General features: G+C 46.6%; 1 protein-coding gene across 1 annotated transcript in view; it reads right to left on the minus strand.

The window, feature by feature from the left end:
- Positions 1–17,617, minus strand: part of LOC138514720 (collagen alpha-1(VII) chain-like) — a 1,453,166-nt gene that overhangs the window by 325,932 nt on the left and 1,109,617 nt on the right. The window contains exons 86-87 of the mRNA XM_069630120.1: positions 6,504–6,575; positions 4,565–4,636 (exon numbers count right to left, since the gene is read on the minus strand). Of these exons, the coding sequence (XP_069486221.1) occupies positions 4,565–4,636; positions 6,504–6,575 (144 nt within the window). The remainder of the gene's footprint in view (positions 1–4,564; positions 4,637–6,503; positions 6,576–17,617) is intronic.

Consider the following 17,617-nt stretch of genomic DNA (forward strand, 5'->3'; position numbering starts at 1 on the left):
CTCCCAAGGCACGGCCCCAATCAGCTCAGCCGACGATAAAAGGTGCACTCATAAATGAACGCTCTATGGTCGCCCATGCAACTGAGATTGCAGACTTATTACTAAATTAAAACATAGATCTCCTAGCCATTACAGAATCCTGGTTCCACCCTGCAGCTGGCCCAGCAATTATGCTAGCCACTCCAGATTACTAGACCCTTCCTAGACTAGATCGTACCACCTCTCGAGGCGGAGGTCTTGCAATAATACATAAAACCAACCTTACGTTGAAACTTGCTCCACCTCATAGCACAGATTCATGTGAAGCCCTCACAGCTAAGTTAACTATAACTAACACAGTCTGTAATTATCCACCTTATTTACCATCAACCAGGCCCGCTAGGACTCTTCGAAGAAGAACTAACAAATATCCTATCTAACAACTTGAAAAGCTCTTCCCAGAGACTTGTATTAGGAGATTTTAATCTGGGACTCAATGACCCTCTAGACTCTAATACCACTCAAATGAACAACTCCTTAGAGGAATTAGGTTTCATCCAAAAGATTATATGCCCTACCCATACAAAAGGTAGAACCCTCGACTGGATTGCCGAGCACAATTGCCCAATCACGGTACTATCCATAATGCCCCAGCATTGGTCTGACCACCACCTGATTACATTCTCATTAGAAGCCTCACTTCCTCTGCTCACTGACAGTGTAGCCCCAGCAGTCCCCACCAGAAACAAAAGAAACATCACTCCTGAAAACCTCATCCCCTTTATCCTACCTCCTCTCAATTCTATCCCAGATCACATAGACCCATTCACCATGGTAGACTCGTACAACAAAGTCATGTTATCATCCCTTGATGCCACAGAACCCCTAAAGATTAGAAAGAGCAAACACGTGAATACCTGGTTCTCCCCACAACTAAAAGTACTCAGACTTGAGAAACGTTGCTGCGAGAAACTATGGAGACTTGATCCATCAGAGACCAATAAGAACAACCTAAGGAAGCAATCGGCCCTCTACAAAAAAGAAATAATCTCCGCCAAACAAACTTCACACAACCTCCGAATTACGCAAGCTAAGTCTAACACTAAAGAGCTCTTTGCAATCTTGAAGGAGGTAGAATCTCCTATCCAAACTCCACACTCTTGCCTTAAGGATAAAAACTGGTGCACACGCATTCAAAATGATTTGGCTAATAAAATCACTATTTTGCAAACTAAGATTCATCATAAAAAGGACACCCTTCTCACTACCACTAAACCTAGCAACAACAACGTGACAGTGACGCCTCCCATCTTGACCCCCCCACATGATTCCACCTCTCACTTCAACTTCCGCAAAGTATCTATTAAAGAGGTTGAGAAAGTTATCCTCACTCTTAAACCGTCAAACTGCCATGGCGACTTATGCCCAGCAAAACTCATAAAAGATGCAGCTCGCAAACTTTCACCCTTCATTACCAAATTAATAAATGCATCCTTCACCTCAGGCACGATGCCTAACAATCTGAAACAGTCCTGGGTCCTCCCACTCCTCAAAAAACAAAACCTAGACCCTTCCATCCCTACGAACTACCGCCCCATTACCACAGTACCCTTCATGCTCAAAATCCTCAACAAAATGGCATATCTACAAATCCAACAATATTTAGAACACAACCATCTCTTAGGAATCCGGCAATCGGGTTTCAGACCTCAACACGGAACTGAAACTGCTTTGGTTGTCCTCAAGACACAAATTGACGATCTGAGAGACGAGGGCAAGACAGCACTACTGCTGCTCCTTGATCTCTCAGCAGCATTTGACTTAGTCGACCATGAGATCCTGTGCAATCACCTTGAGTCGTCCGCACACTTCTCCCAAGAGTCAACAGGCTGGATTCAATCCTTCCTCAGTAACAGAACAATGTGCGTCTTCTCACCGCTAGAAGCTGCTGACCCTACGCCCATTGCCTGCGGCGTGCCACAGGGCTATTGCGTCTCACCCACCTTGTACAACATCTTAACGAAGCCCCTATTCGATGATCTCGATGGTCTGGGTATCACCTACACGAACTACGCTGATGATACCCAGATCCTCATCCCTTTGACGGGGTATTATGAAAAGGATTTGGCCTTTGTAAACGGAGTGTACCTCATCATCCAGGCATGGATGGCCTCACATGGACTATGCCTGAATGATGACAAAACAGAACTCCTCATTCTTGGTACTACACCTAATATTAACAAACTCTGCCAAAATTACTCATATGAAATTGACAATAACATCATTGCTGTGGCCAAGGAGGTAAAAACTCTTGGCTTTTACCTAGACTCCACATTATCATTCAAAAAACAGGTAAACGCAATGGCCTCCGCCACTGCCTATACCTGTAAACTCATCCGAGCAACCAAATCATTCCTAACTCCTAATAACTGCATTAATCTGGCTAGAGCATTGATCTTTTCTAAGCTGGATTATTGTAATGCCCTTTATGTAGGTAGCAACAAATACATCATAAATAAGATTCAAATCTTACAAAATAACGCTCTAGGAGCAGCCCTAAGTCTCCCAAAGAAAGCCCATATTTCAGACACCAGAAGATCTGTCAAATGGCTCTCCACGAAAGATAAGATCTTCCTTAAATCTGTCTCCCTGACACACAAATGCCTTCATGACCTGGCCCCTAAATATCTTATAACGAGATTCACTAGACAGGCATCCCACTGCCCTTCTAGAAGGGCCAATGCCAACTTACTAGTAGTCCCAAGATTGGGACTGGGTGGGACCAGACTGACATGTAAATACATATTTTGCTGACGGTATGGTACAGAGGGCTTAAACGTGATTGTAAACCCTCTTGAGAGCATTGCAAAAGCTTATTTAGACTTGTTCAATCTCAGTAGAGGGTCTCTCACAATTGTGGCAAATATATCACGATCGAGTGTGGTGTAAAACAGGACCGGTCAGATGCACAGCAATAGTGTCCAGCTGGCAGTCATGGGTGAAGAGTGGGCCAGAATGCACACTTGACTGCTAGGAGAGATGCAGAGTAAATGTCGGAGGCAAGAGCAGCAGAGGCTTGTAGGGTTCACAATTGTGGGATTTGGAAGTCATTGAAATGGTCTCTGGAAGGCCCTACCTGCAGCCATTGACGTTTCTCGTGCATAGGACGTTTTACCAGTCCTCATGCTATACTGCTGAAAGCCAGGGAGCTGGGCCACCTTTTAAAATTCCCATGGCAACCCATGCAGCTAGTAACTACATTTCCCAAGGTTCTGAGGGCTGGGATGCTGGGATGCAGCTCAGTCATTTCCTGGTCAGGGGTGAGCTGTGAGAGCTCTGGGTACAGGGGAATACCACGCGGCTTGTTGAGAGCATAGCTGCCATAACCATGTCTGAAAGTTTATTTTATTTATTTATTTATTTGCATTTTTAAAGCGCTCACACATCCCGGGGGCATTGAGGCGCTGTTACTGGAATATGTCTTAGTTGCGTATTTATAACGCGCTTAATACCCAGAGAATTCTAAGCGCGGACCCCGGGATCGAACCTGTGTTGCTTCGTGTCGTCTTGTTTCCAAGGCGAGCACATTGCCGCTAAGCTATCATCCCGGGACTTATACTCAGGACTTCACATTGTCGTTCTGGAAGAGCAACTCGGAGTCCACCTGTCAGGAGAAGTTGGATTTCCTTCAAGTCACCCCCACATTTGGAATATTCCTTGCGCCCATTGCCAGGACTGTGGTGTGCCTGGCCCCTACTATATGCTGCGAATGAAAACACCCAGCGAGCTTCCAGGCTGCAGTAAACAAACACCCAGTGAGCTTCCAGGCTGCAGTAAACAAACATCCAGCGAGCTTCAAGGCTGCAGTAAACAAACACCCAGCGAACTTCCAGGCTGCAGTAAACAAACACCAAGCAAGCTTCCAGGCTGCAGTAAACAAACACCCAGCGAACTTCCAGGCTGCAGTAAACAAACACCCAGCAAGCTTCCAGGCTGCAGTAAACAAACACCCAGCGAGCTTCCAGGCTGCAATAAACAAACACACAGCGAGCTTCCTGCAGTAAACAAACACCCAGTGAGCTTCCAAGATGCAGTAAACAAACACCCAGCGACCTTCCAGGCTGCAGTAAACAAATACATGCCCACTAATCACATGCACAATCAAATGGATTCAAACACTTCCATTTAATGACGAAACGGGAGCAGTATTTATTTTTACTGTTTACATGTTTGCTCAACTACTTGTTGGGGGGAAAACATCTTATTTTGGAAAAGGGAATTGTATTAATGGAGTGTAAGTGTAGGATGCATCCGTGATGCTGTCTGCATGATTCAATGTATGGCTCATTATTATTCGAGTTCTGCAGAGGAGCACATTGCGCTATTTGCATCATGAGACGCTCTTCCATGGCCTTGGAAGTCCCTTGTCATACCTGCAACCTGTCACTCAACTTGATTGGCAGCTAGACAGCACGGTGGCATTTGGGTCCCAGCTGAGGGATAATGCACTCCAATATGACATTTCACACTGTGACACACGTCTTAACACACCTGCACGCGAGTTACGTGGCCCTGCTTCACAAACCTTCTGTCCCACTGGCCCCCGGGCACCGAAGAGCCCCATCGACCCCTTTGCGCCGGCTTCACCCTTCACGCCCTAAAGAGAATTCAGAAAAGAGGGGATGTAAAGGGACACTGGTGAGGCAGAGGTCAGGAACTCACGGACACACACTCCACAGCCTGTCCCGGATCCTAGCTGACAATACTCAATATTGTAATACATGAGATAAAATACCCGCAGCTATACTATAAGAATACTGAGAACCACGGAATACCTGCTACCATTTAGATGCAAGGACCTTTGTACTCCAAGATAACATGCAATAGCCTTTTAGATACTTTTGTGGGTACTTTGTTCCCCAAAATATGAGGGCCAGCCCACGCAACACATCCCAAAATCCCACTAGTTCTTTTCTTTTCCCTGCCCCTTCTGATTTCTTCTTTAACTCTTCCTGACTCGTTTTCGAGCACTGTGCCCTTTTGCTGTTTTGTCTTTCCTCTGTCCACTTTGTTCTTTTCTTTCTCGTTGTAGCCAAAGATTATTTCTCCATTCAATATTTCCCCTGTTCCCTCCTTTTTCTTTTCTTGTTTTGACAACTTTTTCTGTGTTGTCTGTCTCTTCATCTCTTTTCCCAACATATTGTAATGTTCTGTTGCTTCTGCATTTTTAAGAGCTAACCCGCTTACTGGTTCATAGTACTTCTGGCATCCCGTGGAATGGCAGGAACGAACGAAGGAAGAAAGGAAGGAAAAAAGATTCAGTACAAGCAAGGTAGAAAAGAATGTCTGGAAAAAGGAGGACGGGAGGACGGCAAGAAGGATTAGAAAAAGGAAGGAAGACAGGAAGGTTTAGTAAAGGGAAGCAAGCAAAGAAGGTTTAGGTAAAAAGGAAGGAAGCAAAGGAAGAAGGGAGGAAGGAAGGTTTAGTAAAAGAAAGCAAGAAAAGAAGGCAGGAATTAAGGAAACAAGATTTAGTAGAAGGAAGGTAGTAAACAAGGTTTAGAAAAAAGGAGCAAGGAAAGAAGGAATGAAGGAAGGAAAGAAGGTTTAGCAAAGGAAGAAAGCAAAGGGGGCAAGAAAGAAAGAGAAACAAATAAAGAATGGAGGAAGGAACGGGGTGGAAGGAAGGAAGGGACAGGAAGGAAAGACAGACGGAAGGAAGGAGATAATGAAAGAAAGAACAGCAGCAGTAATTAAGGAAACAAGATTTAGTAGAAGGAAGGTAGATAAGAAGGTTTAGAAAAAGGAAGGAAGGAATGAAGGAAAGGAAGAAGAGTTAGCAAAGGAAGGAAAGAGGGTTTCGTAAAAGGAAATAAGGTTTAGTAAAAGAAAGTTTAGTAAACAATAAGAAAGAAAGGGAGGCAAGAAATAAAGAAAAAGAAAGAAAGAGAAAGAAATTTGAAATTTTTGTGCAAGAAAGGGACAGGATGGGAGAAAAGAAGGAAGGAAGAGAGGAAGGAAGGCAGGGCACAGGTGACAGTAATAGGAATAGAAAAAGCAAGAAAGGCAGGTTTTGTGGAAGGGAGGCAGGAAGGATGGGATAGTAAAAGGAAAGACAAAAGGAAGGAGATAATGACAGAAAAGCAAAACAGGCAAGATGGGGAAAAGGGAGTGAAAGGTGTAGGAAACAGGAAAACAAGATACAGTAATAAAAGCATAACAAATGAAGTGGAAGAGGCAAGTGGAATACAAAACAAGGTAAGACGAAGCAAATAATGTATTTTTAAAGTCAGCCGAAGTGTTCACTTTCATCGATGTCTAACTTTAAAGCTGCTACTGGCAGCCTCTCGTGTGTCGAACATGCATATAAATCCTCAAAGACGGCAACAATCTCACGTGAAATAAACAGTGTGATGACATAGGGTGCACAGGGGACAGTTTAATGGGGATTACATCACACTTCGCGAGTGATTCATCGTGATGACTCATCTCGGAAAATCAGCACCCCTCGGCCTGCTGAGTACCTTTTCACCTGGGCCGCCATCTTCTCCTTTCTCGCCCTTGTCCCCATCAAACCCTGGTCCACCTCGGTCACCCTGCAATAATAACACAAACACACAACGGTTTGAAAAGCTATTGAGTTTGCAGTGTGAGCTGCATACATGAATACACGTACGTACGTATGTATACTCGTCAGCAGGCTACCAACAGACACCGAATACACTTACATGATGGGACAGTGTAAGGTAGACAGTGGAGCAGGGCAGACTGAAGGTACAGGAGCACAATGGAGCGGCACAATAAAACAATACAATGATACACAATACACAAAGAAACAATGTGCAATAAAACAATTAAACGATACACAGAGAAACTCTAGACTAGAGCTGCCAGAGCACTTACAAATCACTACACCACCATGCATTAAAATGTTACTTATTTTGGTCAATGGCCCGGGTGTGAACATTCAGATCACCGTTCTTTCACAGGCCGGGTCTAATTGTGCCATCATTTCCAGCCAGGTTGATGAAGCAGCAGGCCTCTCCTTGCTTATGGGTCATCGACCGGGAAGCTGAGACGAAGGAAGCCAGCAACTCCTCGGGAGGATAGCTCAGGGGCAACACCCTCACCTTGGAAGCAAGACGATGCAGTGTAACACAGGTTCAACAGCTCAGGGGCAACACCCTCACCTTGGAAGCAAGACGATGCAGTGTAACACAGGTTCAACACAGGTTCGATCCCCAGATCTGCACTTAGAAACCTCTGGGTATTAAGCACGTTATAAATAGCCAATTACAATTGGCACCAATTGGCCTCTTACAGAGATTGCAGTTGGGGGTCTTGAGTGTGTTGCAGCAACTTCAGTGGACGGGGCTTGAAGGATTGTACCTTCCACTCTGTTGTTCTTCTTGGTTGGGCTTAATAATTGATTTATTTATTGAACATTTGTAAGGTGCCTATACATCAGAAAATGTTTCCAGGCGCCACAAGGCAAAGGGGAAGGCGGAGCAGAGGGGATGAACAACAATAAACGGTCCTACAAGGCCTTGTGAAAATCAGATCGCGCAAGTGCAGCAAACAGGAAGTGCAGGGGCAGAGGGCGTGTGTGAGGGGGAAGGTGTGAGGAGAGGGGGAGATGTAGGAGGGAGGGAACACCAGGGTCTGGGTAAGTGCAGGGGGGAGAGCCCGGAGGGCAAATGCGCAGGGGACAGGATAATGGTAACAAGTGCAATGAGGGTGCGGGGAGGGTGGACCAGACTCAGTAGTCCAGTCATGGTAGGGTGCCCGAAGGGAAGTGCTAAAAGGGGATACAGAGGCAGACTGAACGAGGGATGGCCTGGCCCCTGTATGACTCAGAAGGGACCAGGCAGCCAGTTGCAGCAGCAGGGAAGGGTCATTAGCAAGGAAGGGGGAGCGGGAAGGAGGAGGAGAAGAGGAAGGTCTTGAGAACTTAAGGAGATCCGGCTCATGTCTTAGAGGGGCAGGAGGCCATTCCAGAGGCAGGCTCCTGCCGTAGAAAGAGATCTGCCCCCCACACTCTGCTTAGAAAAACGTCTGACCTGCAGAGAGTCAGAGCTAGAGGACAGACATACTCTAGCAGGGAGGTATTTAGGGAGAGAAAGTTGGATGTAGTGCACTCCCAGGCCCCAGAAAGCCTTGTGGATGATGCAGAGGGTCTTAAATTTGATTCTTGCAGCCACCGGGAGCCAGTGGAGATATTAGGGCTGGAGAGATGCGGTACCTGGGCTTGAGGCCAAGGATAAGTCTGGCAGTCGTATTCTGGACTAGTTGAAGAGGGCGGAGGGGGAGAGAGGTAGATTGAGGAAGAGGCTGTTGCATTAGTCAAGCCTTGAAAGAACCATAGAATGGAGTCATTGGGCCTCATTACAAGTGTGGCAGTCCGGAAACAAGGGTGCTGATAAGCTCACCGGCACCCTTGTTTTCCGGACTGCCACACTACGAGTCTGCCTATTGGGGCTGCTGCGCCTGACAGGTCTGACCCTGCTGGGCGCAGCGACCAGTTGCCATGGAAGCACTGGTGCTGGTGCTACCGAGTCCCCATTCCCATATGGAATGGGAATGGGGACTTGCAAAATCCGGCGCCTGACTTTCCGCGCCGTCAGGACTTGTGATGTCCCGGTGGCACCGGGAATTCATGCGCCAGATTTGGTGTTACAGGGTTGGCAGCAACCCGCCGTTGGCTCCCAGGGTTTACCACCAACCTCATAATGAGTTTCTGGGGGAAGGTGAGGAAATGGAGAATACCTCTGAGGAGGTGAAGCTGAAAGGGAGCCTTCTTGGCAAGGCCAGCAATATTTGGTGAGAAGGAGAGGGAGAAGTCGAAGATGACACCCAGGTGTTTTGACTCCCAAGAGGGTGAGGGGAGGGGGGCCCAAGGACTGTGGCCAGAGAGAAGAGGGGAAGGAAGGAAGAGGGGTTTCAATGAGAAGGATCTCGGTCTTACTAGAATTAAGGCAGAGATCATTAGCAGCTCAGTCAGTAATGAGAGAAGGAAGAGAGGAGGTAGAGAGGGAAGCTTAAAGGAGATCTGAGTGACATCCACATAACACTGGGAGTGAGGAGAGGAGGTGGAAATGTTGAAGAGCCACAGCGAGAGGATAGAACCCTGAGGGACGCCACAGGTAGAGAGTGAGGTAGAGGAGAGAAAGGGTCCCAGTTGAACCTGGGAGGACCAATTTGAAAGGAAAGAAGTCAGCCAAGCCAGTGCAAAGTCAGTGATGTCCAGAGTAGCACAGAGTCGATTAAGAGAGTTGCATGATGGACAGTACCGAAGGCAGGGGACAGATAAAGGAGGATGAGAACGGAAGGCGAGTTGGAGTCGAGGTTAGAGAGCAAGTCTTCACTGGTGTCCAGCAGTGCAGTTTCCGTGCCTCTGGCTGCTCTGACTGGTGGTCTTGGAGACAGCCAATGGATTCAGTGTGGAGGATTAGTTGATGGATGACCAACTTCTCCAAAAGTTTTCCCAAGAAGGAGGTAGTGGATTTAGGGTGACAATTAGCCAGGAAGGAAGGGTCCACAGATGGCCTTTTAGGATGGGGTGCACAGGGAGTGCTTAAGAGGTGATTGGAAGGCGCCTGTGGTAAAAGAGTGATTGCAGAACTCAGCCAAAGATGGAGTGAGGGTGGCAGTATTGTCCTTGGAAGTTCTCGAGGAGCAGGGGAGCACCTGTTTGGAGGAGACTTTCATAGAGCAAACTGTCTGGGTAACCACATCCAGTGATATGGGTGAGAAGGAGGAGAGTAGGAGGGATGGAGAGAGAGGGGCCAAGGGAGGCATAAGTGCAGGAGAAGGAGGGAGGGGAATAGAGGAGAGTGAGGACAGGATGTCCTGAGTTTTGGTTATGAAGTGGGAGGCCAGAGCCGTGCAGAGGGCCTGAGAAGGAAGAGGAGAAGTGGAGACTGCAGTAGGATTGGCAAGTTCCTTACAGATTTTGAAAGGTTCTGCTGTATGGTTCGTTGCCCCAGAGATGCAGGCTAGAATATGGGCCCACTTCTTGGACCGGAGGGATAGTCTGTAATGCCTTTGGAGCAGGCGACAGGCCAGTTTGCCAGGGGATGTGTGAGAAGTAAACCACTTCCATGCCACAACTCTGCACTGGCTTTTGAGCGAGGCTATGTCAGAATCATACCACCTGTTGCACTTGGAGGCAGGCTTCATGTGGATCCTCATGGCAGGGGCAAGGATGTCAAGGGTGTTGGAGATGGAATGGTGAAGGTTAGCAAGGGCTGAATCAGAGTGAGGATCAATAGCGGGGTGGAGGGCGGGAGTAAAAGATGTGGCAAAAGCATCTACTGACACTCTCTTCATCGATCGGATGATGGAGAAAGAGGCTGCCAGTGTAGGCAGAGGCTTAGCCGGGGATCCCTGGAGCTTCAAATGAGAGGAGACGAGAGAGTGATCAGACCAAGAGAGAGGTGTACTGAGAGGGTTGAAGAGAGAGAGTTCAGCTGAAATGAGCACATCCAAAGTGTGCCCGGCTGAGTGAGTTGGGCTAGAGGGAAGAATGGTGAGAGGGAAAGAGTCACAGAGGTTGCAGAAGGGTAGCACCGTGTCAGGAGAGTCAAAATGAATATTGAAGTCTCTGAGGAGGAGAAGCTTAGAGTAGAGGTAGAAGTCAGGAGAGAAGAGGTGAGATTGAGAGGGAGACCAGCCCAGGGGTCCTGTTTATGGTAGTGAGAGTGATCGATAGGGTAGGAGAGTTGCAAAGTTTGCAGACAAGATATTCAAAGGAGGATTAGGATGTAATGGGTATGATAGAGGCAGGGATCCATTCTGGGAAAACAAAGGCCATCTTGTAGCCCTCAGGAAGAAGAGTGTCAAAAGCAGTGACAGAGCTGGCATTGAACCACGTCTCTGTGAGTGCGAGGACGTCAAGTTCAAAGTCCTCAAGGAGGTGACAGATGTCAGAGGAGTGTTTCACAGCAGAGCAAGAATTGGGGGTAGCTAAGTGTAGCTGGTTGCCCCCCTAAAGGTTTTCCACAGAGGGGTACAGGCACGAGGTACCACTGCCGGATGGGGCGAGGTGGCAGGTGGGGTGGAAGAAGGAGGAGTAGCAGGAGAATGGAGGAAGTTAATGAGAGACAGAAGACACCTGTCAAGAAGGTGGAGATTGGGCCGAGAACCCTGGCCCATGATAGTGCCAATGGAGTAGACATTGATGATGCACCTGGATGATGTGAAATGTGCCAAGAGCCTTTCCCATTTGGTACCACCATTAATGGGTGAAGAAGAGAAATGGGAGAGGACAGAAACCATATGGGGAGGGAATGACAAAGAGAATGTCAGTAATAGTATGCCTGGAGGAAGCATTGACAAAGGTGTCAGCAATGGGCAGACCTGGGTTAGAGACCAGAAGACGCTTCTTAAACGTTTTCCTCCCAGGCTTCGAAAGAGAAGGAGAATAGGTAATAGAGTAGCTGTTAGAATAGATAGGGGAGATAGAGAGCACCATAAGGGAGAGGGACAGAAAAGAAACCCAGGCGAGGGAGAGAGACAGAGGGCTGCACAGTGCACAAAGGAACTCATCAGGCGGATTACCAAATGAGCAATCAAACATACTAAAATCTTTGATTTATGTCCGCAATGTTGAGCTAAGGCAGAAGCTCCTGTGCTTATGAGCACAGGACCAAAGAATGCAATGCCCTGGTATTGAGGGACCTTTCTACCATTCCCACCCTACGTTGCTCCTATGGTACATATGACTGTGTTGAGGGCTTGTGTTCCCAGTTAACAGGTCTATGTTACAGGGCTTCTCATGACTTGACTCTCCACATCTTGCAGCCTCTGGCCTCCAAGGTAGGGTAGGTCACTCCACTGTTCTCACAGGCTTTTCACGCATCCCTAATCCATCAAGGGTCACTGCAGTTCCTCAACGCTTTCCAAATATCTTCACCCAAAACATTGTACCTTTAGATAATGGGGCTATTCTATGGAATTGGCATGTTTCCTGTTGTCTGGCCTGTTGGTGGTCCCACCAACAACTCTTCTGGGAGTTGCTTTGTGGGCACTTACATCTCTCGGACATCTTCCCCTGTGGTCTAAATGGCTAAACTCACCTGCAGTTGCGTCGGCATTGGGTAAATACAATCCTTCTAGCTGGGTTAATGAAAAACATCATAGCGCTAAGGTAGTCATGCACACTAATTCGGTAGTGAAGAAGGAAAGTGGGATTCACTGGCTTGTCAAATTAAGTCTAATAGGTGAAAACCGAACATAGATAAGTGCTAAATGGATATAATGATTTGTACCAGCTGTTTAAGCAATAAGCACCAGTTCTGAGAGCTGAATCGGGTAGTAATATTCCCGGGGGCTGTAGTTCTAGGCCTGAACTAAGCATTGTTCCTGACGATTCCATTCTCGGGTAACATGGGTTGCCAGTGAGGTGAGGTATGCCAAATCCAAGGTCTTTGGGAGCCCTGCAAGATACCTGAGTGAAGCCAAGGTTTTGGAGAGACCTGAGAAACGCTTTCTAGTACACAGGGTGATGGAGAGACTTAAGAGGGTGATGAGCTAAAGAAGCAAGAGGATATGGAGAGGCCAAATGTATGTGTGTTGACCAGAGATCCTGGAGAAAGAGAACCAATGCCCCTAGGATGGGAAAGCCCAACATTGCACCTGGTCTATGTTTGTTTTCAACAGTAGGGATGGCCTTTGGAAACATAGCTTTATGAGCAGTTTTGCTGGTCAAACATGGAGAACTCTTTTGCTGCAACTTTGGGTTAGCCTAAAGGGTAAAGAACTTTTAAAAATTCGGTTTGGGCTGTCTATTGGCCATCACTTCTGAACTTTGCTTGCTAGAATAGGGTGCCACAGAGAGACAATCTTACAAGACTTGGTTTAAGATATTTTATATTGGAAGAACGCATCACCTTTAGGTGCAGGGGGCACGAAGAGAACTCCCCTTTAAGTTATCCCTCCCTTGACACTGGTTTACTAAGAGTTTTCCTAGAACATTTACCTGGTACCTATAGGTGTTTCTCTAACCCAAAGACCTTATATTGTGAACCATAATAAAACATTCTTGAATGAAGCTTATGATGTACATTGTGTCACTGTTCATAATCCATGCTCCAAGTACAAGTAATTAAAAAAGATCCATGAAGCCAGGAAAGCATTGGTTTGGTTCAAGAGTGCATTGCTATGGTAAGTTATTCTATTATCAACAAACTCCTTGAAAAATCTGGATGGTTAAGCGGTGTGAGGTTACTAGTTGGGTCCTAGTTGGGTTTCAAGCCAATATTTCTAGTGCCAAACAGTATTTAGTTGCACAGCATTTGACCTGGAAGTGCACAATGCAGCCAACAAATGGAACCTATGACTTCTTTGTTGCATTCATGTCCCCACTCGATAGTCGATAGATTGGAATGGGATATGTCAAGGGACATTAGCACCCTGGTGTGGCCTCAACTGCCAGTGTAAGACCGTGTTCCAAGCATTGCCATTGAGCATTGCTATCACCGGCCACACGCTCTTCTTTCTTGCGATGCCCACAAGCACCCTGCCTCTTGCTGCCCACCTTCCCACGCCTTTCTCCTCACTTCAACCCTGAGCCTGTATTTTCCCTAGCACCTTTCAATACCTTTCCCGGGACGATCTAACCGTCTCTAACCGTCTCGAGTGCAGTGGCCACCATGGGAGTAGAGAAGGGCCTCTGTTTGATCTCCCTTTTCTCTCTTCCATGGAGGCCATCTTTGCTAGGGATAAGGTTTCCTTCATGTGACAAGGCTAACCCAATAGCATTGTTTCATTTTTCACATTTCACCATTAGCCTTGCACATATTTTGCCCAACGGCTAATGGCAACAAAGCTTAACGTGTCAGCTGTACCATCGGTAACGGCCCTCAGCCATTAGAAATTGTCCTCGCTTCACTCAGACTATTAGCTTAGGCTGCCGGGATGTGACTAGTCAAAATGGGCTTCCCTATCAGGCTCTAGTGGCCAAAAGGTACAGATCTTTGCAAGCCTAGGTTATTGCTGTAGTTACTGATAAGCGTGCAGGATAACACCTGGAATCTGGGCGATCGTACTGCTAAATCACTTATGAAAGTTAGTAGACAACTAAAAAAGGAGTGCATATTAGTACCTCAGTTTTCAATCACCTTATTTCTGACATTTGGGCGCATTTGCACTATTGCTCTTTTCCGCCATGTTGAGTTGGATGCTTATGGCCATTTTAATGTTTGCAAATTGCCTCATTTTGTTGGAAGAAACAGCAATTGGCCAGAAATGCAAACTAACTTTATTATGATGTGACAACAATAACGATGGGAGAGGCAGTAACAAACATGCATTTAAATAAGTCAGGGAGTGGGTGGTGAAAGTGTGCCAATTTGCTTGCTTGAAGATAGCTTCTACCCAACAACAAGATATGTATGTTAACATACAAATTGCAAACTTTACAATTGTTTTTAGCGATAATGTTATCATTGTCCATGTTGGTTTAGGGTTGGTCTGGGTAAAAATGTTCAAGCTATCTGGTTAATATTGTATCATATGCAGAATTATTTGAAGAATGATCTGGGAGACAAGATAATGATCTCCAAAGAGTACATTGATATCAGCCGTTTGCAATGAATGGTCCCTGACTAGTATAAAAACGTGGCCTTGAAACAATACCTGGAGCAATGGTCTAAACCAGTTGGTGGGACAGGCTATGTGAAGGCAAACTATGTACTGCAAGAACTTATATGGGTATATGGCCCTCATCGTTAATGGGAAACGCTCATCGGTGGTCCTGGGAGCCTGAGGATCAGACTCACTGCTGGTGGGTTACATGCTATGAAACATCTAAGCATATCCGTAAACATGCCAACATACAGGAAGCATTTTACAACTCTAGAACTAGCTTACAGAGTAGGCCAGGCATTTACAAAATGGCTGATCCTAGCCACAAAAATGCCATTGTTCTGAATGTTCAGGGACCTGCAAGCTTTTTCTTTGTGTTGCATGTGTGCATGCGTGCATGCGTACATAGTCTATACAGAGGGTCTGCAACCTTTGGCTCTCCAGATGCTTTCATCTAAAACTCCCATCAGCTCTAGCCAGCATAGTCAATGGTGAGAGATTATGGGTGTGGTTTTGCTTAATTTGTCAGGGGTCTACAAGCTTCTTCTTTGTGTTGCAGATCCCCTGTTTATATTTTTCAGCTGGTTTAGCATGGGACCGAAGGAGGGCAATGTACCATTGTTTTTGTGGTCACAGAGGGTACACACAGGAAGCTGCACAGTTTAGGAGTGCATGTAGGGTACCTTCTCTGACATTTTCCTAAAACATCAAACCAACTTGTGTGAAGTTGCAAATGTAACAGCACAATTCAGTGAACACACTACATACTTCAAAGAGACTGCCCGACAGCCTCTCCCCCCCCTTCCTCTCTTCTGTAGTCTAAGTGGCTGGGTGAGCTGCTACCCTCCCTGGCTCCAGGAAACCCCCTCCGTCATGGGGAACGGCTCACACATTGTGAATATGCTAATCCCTGGCAGCCCTTCGCTACTCTTGGAAGGACAGCCCTTAAAATGTGGAAGAAAAAAACATGCCTGTTTTTCCCCTGGCTCCATCATTCATCTGTGGAAGGAAAGTAAGGAAATCCCCCTGGGACACTTAACTAGAAAGGGGCCAGAGAGACCTCAAACAGGAGATTGCAGCCCCATTGGAAAATCCATCATATCCCACACCCTCAAAATCCCTATTTCTCATTGCCATCTTACTGCGCTTCACCATCCTGTGGCTGTAACACCTCCCTGTCTCATTTTTTTAGACTAAGGTGTTGCACACTTTTTCAGAAATCTACATTCCATCTTTTCTGCTCCTTGTTTTCCCCAACAGAGGTGCAGCATCACTCTGATACTGAAGGCCTGTTGTCATGGCAATACCAGGTGAGTTGTGGCTGTTGGTGGCAAGGGAGTGTGGGGGGATTTTCATTTTGGACTGTGTGAGAAGAGTTTGGGGCTTGTGGGTGACAGAAGGGTAGATCTCTCGTTGAAATGTCCTGGGATTCTGGCCCTTACCTAGACCAACGGCTTATGGACACCTTAGCCTGCCTCACAGGCCCAGGTCTTGAGCATCTTGAAGTGAGCGAGCATCTCTCGGTTCATCTCTTAAAATTAAATGGGTGACTGCAGTCCTCCTATTTGAAGCTGCCCTTATGCTGAAAAAGTTCTTGCCTCCCATAAGCCTCAGCAGCCATTCCAAAAAGCCATTAAAAAAGAGAGGCTGCAGGGGTGTCCCCACATCCTTGGTCACTATATTGTGAGCAGGGGTTGCGGGGGTGTCCCCCGCAGCCATTCAAAAAAGAAAAGGACCTTGCGGCGCCGGTTCCCCATCACCAGAGTGAAAGGGAACAGGCGTTTCAGGGTCAGGACACAAGGTAAGTAGGGGTGTGGGGGTGTGGTGGGGTGCGGGTGGGGGCAGGGGGCAAAGTTGTAAATGTGCAGGGGAGAAAAGACCGAAGATTATTTTGGGAAAATAATCTTCGGCCTTTTCTCCCTCGAAAATTTGGATCGCTGGCTTTCAACCCTGATCCCTTTCCCTCATCTTCCAACTCACATATGCTCATCTAGTTCCTTTGGGGGTAAAATTTACAGAGACAGCGACAGAGAGAGGGAGAGAAAGAAAGGCAGAAAGAGAGCGAGAGAGAGATAAATGGAGGTGACATTGGGCTACAGAAATGTGTTCTGTCTGAAAATGGCCTCGCGTAGGAGTGTAGATTTGCTGGTTGTTTTGCCTAGTAAGGTCTACCCCTGCCTTCTACCGACTAACTGACTCCCCTCTGAGATCTCCTGCTACTTAACACTACACACACACATACCTCCCCAGACAGCCACGAGAAGCCCAGCCACTAGCACATCAACACTAACCAAGACACTATTAAACTCTCCTCTTCAGCCCTGTCACACTGTCCCAAATGAGGGGCTATAAAATCCCTGCAGTCTCTCGGATCTTGGGCTCTTTCTATGCATTGCAAACTCCCAGTTTAGTTTAGTTTAGTTTAGTTTAGTTTATTTATTTATAGCGTGCACCAAGCCCTTGGGCAGCTGGGCGCTAATCTTGCATGTTACAGATATAGACAGTTCTAAAGTACACTCAGATTGAAGACTACACAATAATGGGGCGTGAAATATACAATATACATATAATAGGAGATATAGAATATACATATAATATACAAGGGTCAGTGTGTGGCCCGTGGCAGGCAATACACAAGATACTTATAATATACAGATAGCGTTAGTTCAGTAAGTGGGCGCATTAATGATGTGTGTATTTGGATCATGGAGGGTTTCAGGCTTTGGGGTGGCAATCTTGCTCGTGAAGCAAGGCTTTAGTTTCAGGGCTTTAAGTGGGGTAAGAAATCGAGGGGGGGCCCTCATTTGGGGGCGTGGCTTGTGGGGGGCGTGGCCTAAAATGTACACAAATCGTAAGGTATGCACACACATAAATATGCATGTTATATATCTGTGTGCGTACCTTACCACGGTTTGTGTACTTTGCAAGCCATCTTTTATAACATATTTATTTCTATGTTTAGAAAAGATGGCTTGCAAAGTACACAAACCATAGTAAGGTACGCACACAGATATATAACATGCATATATATGTGTGTGTGCATACCTTACGG

This window comes from Ambystoma mexicanum, chromosome 12 (assembly GCF_040938575.1).
Source record: "Ambystoma mexicanum isolate Mex_15411 chromosome 12, UKY_AmexF1_1, whole genome shotgun sequence".
NCBI lineage: Eukaryota > Metazoa > Chordata > Amphibia > Caudata > Ambystomatidae > Ambystoma > Ambystoma mexicanum.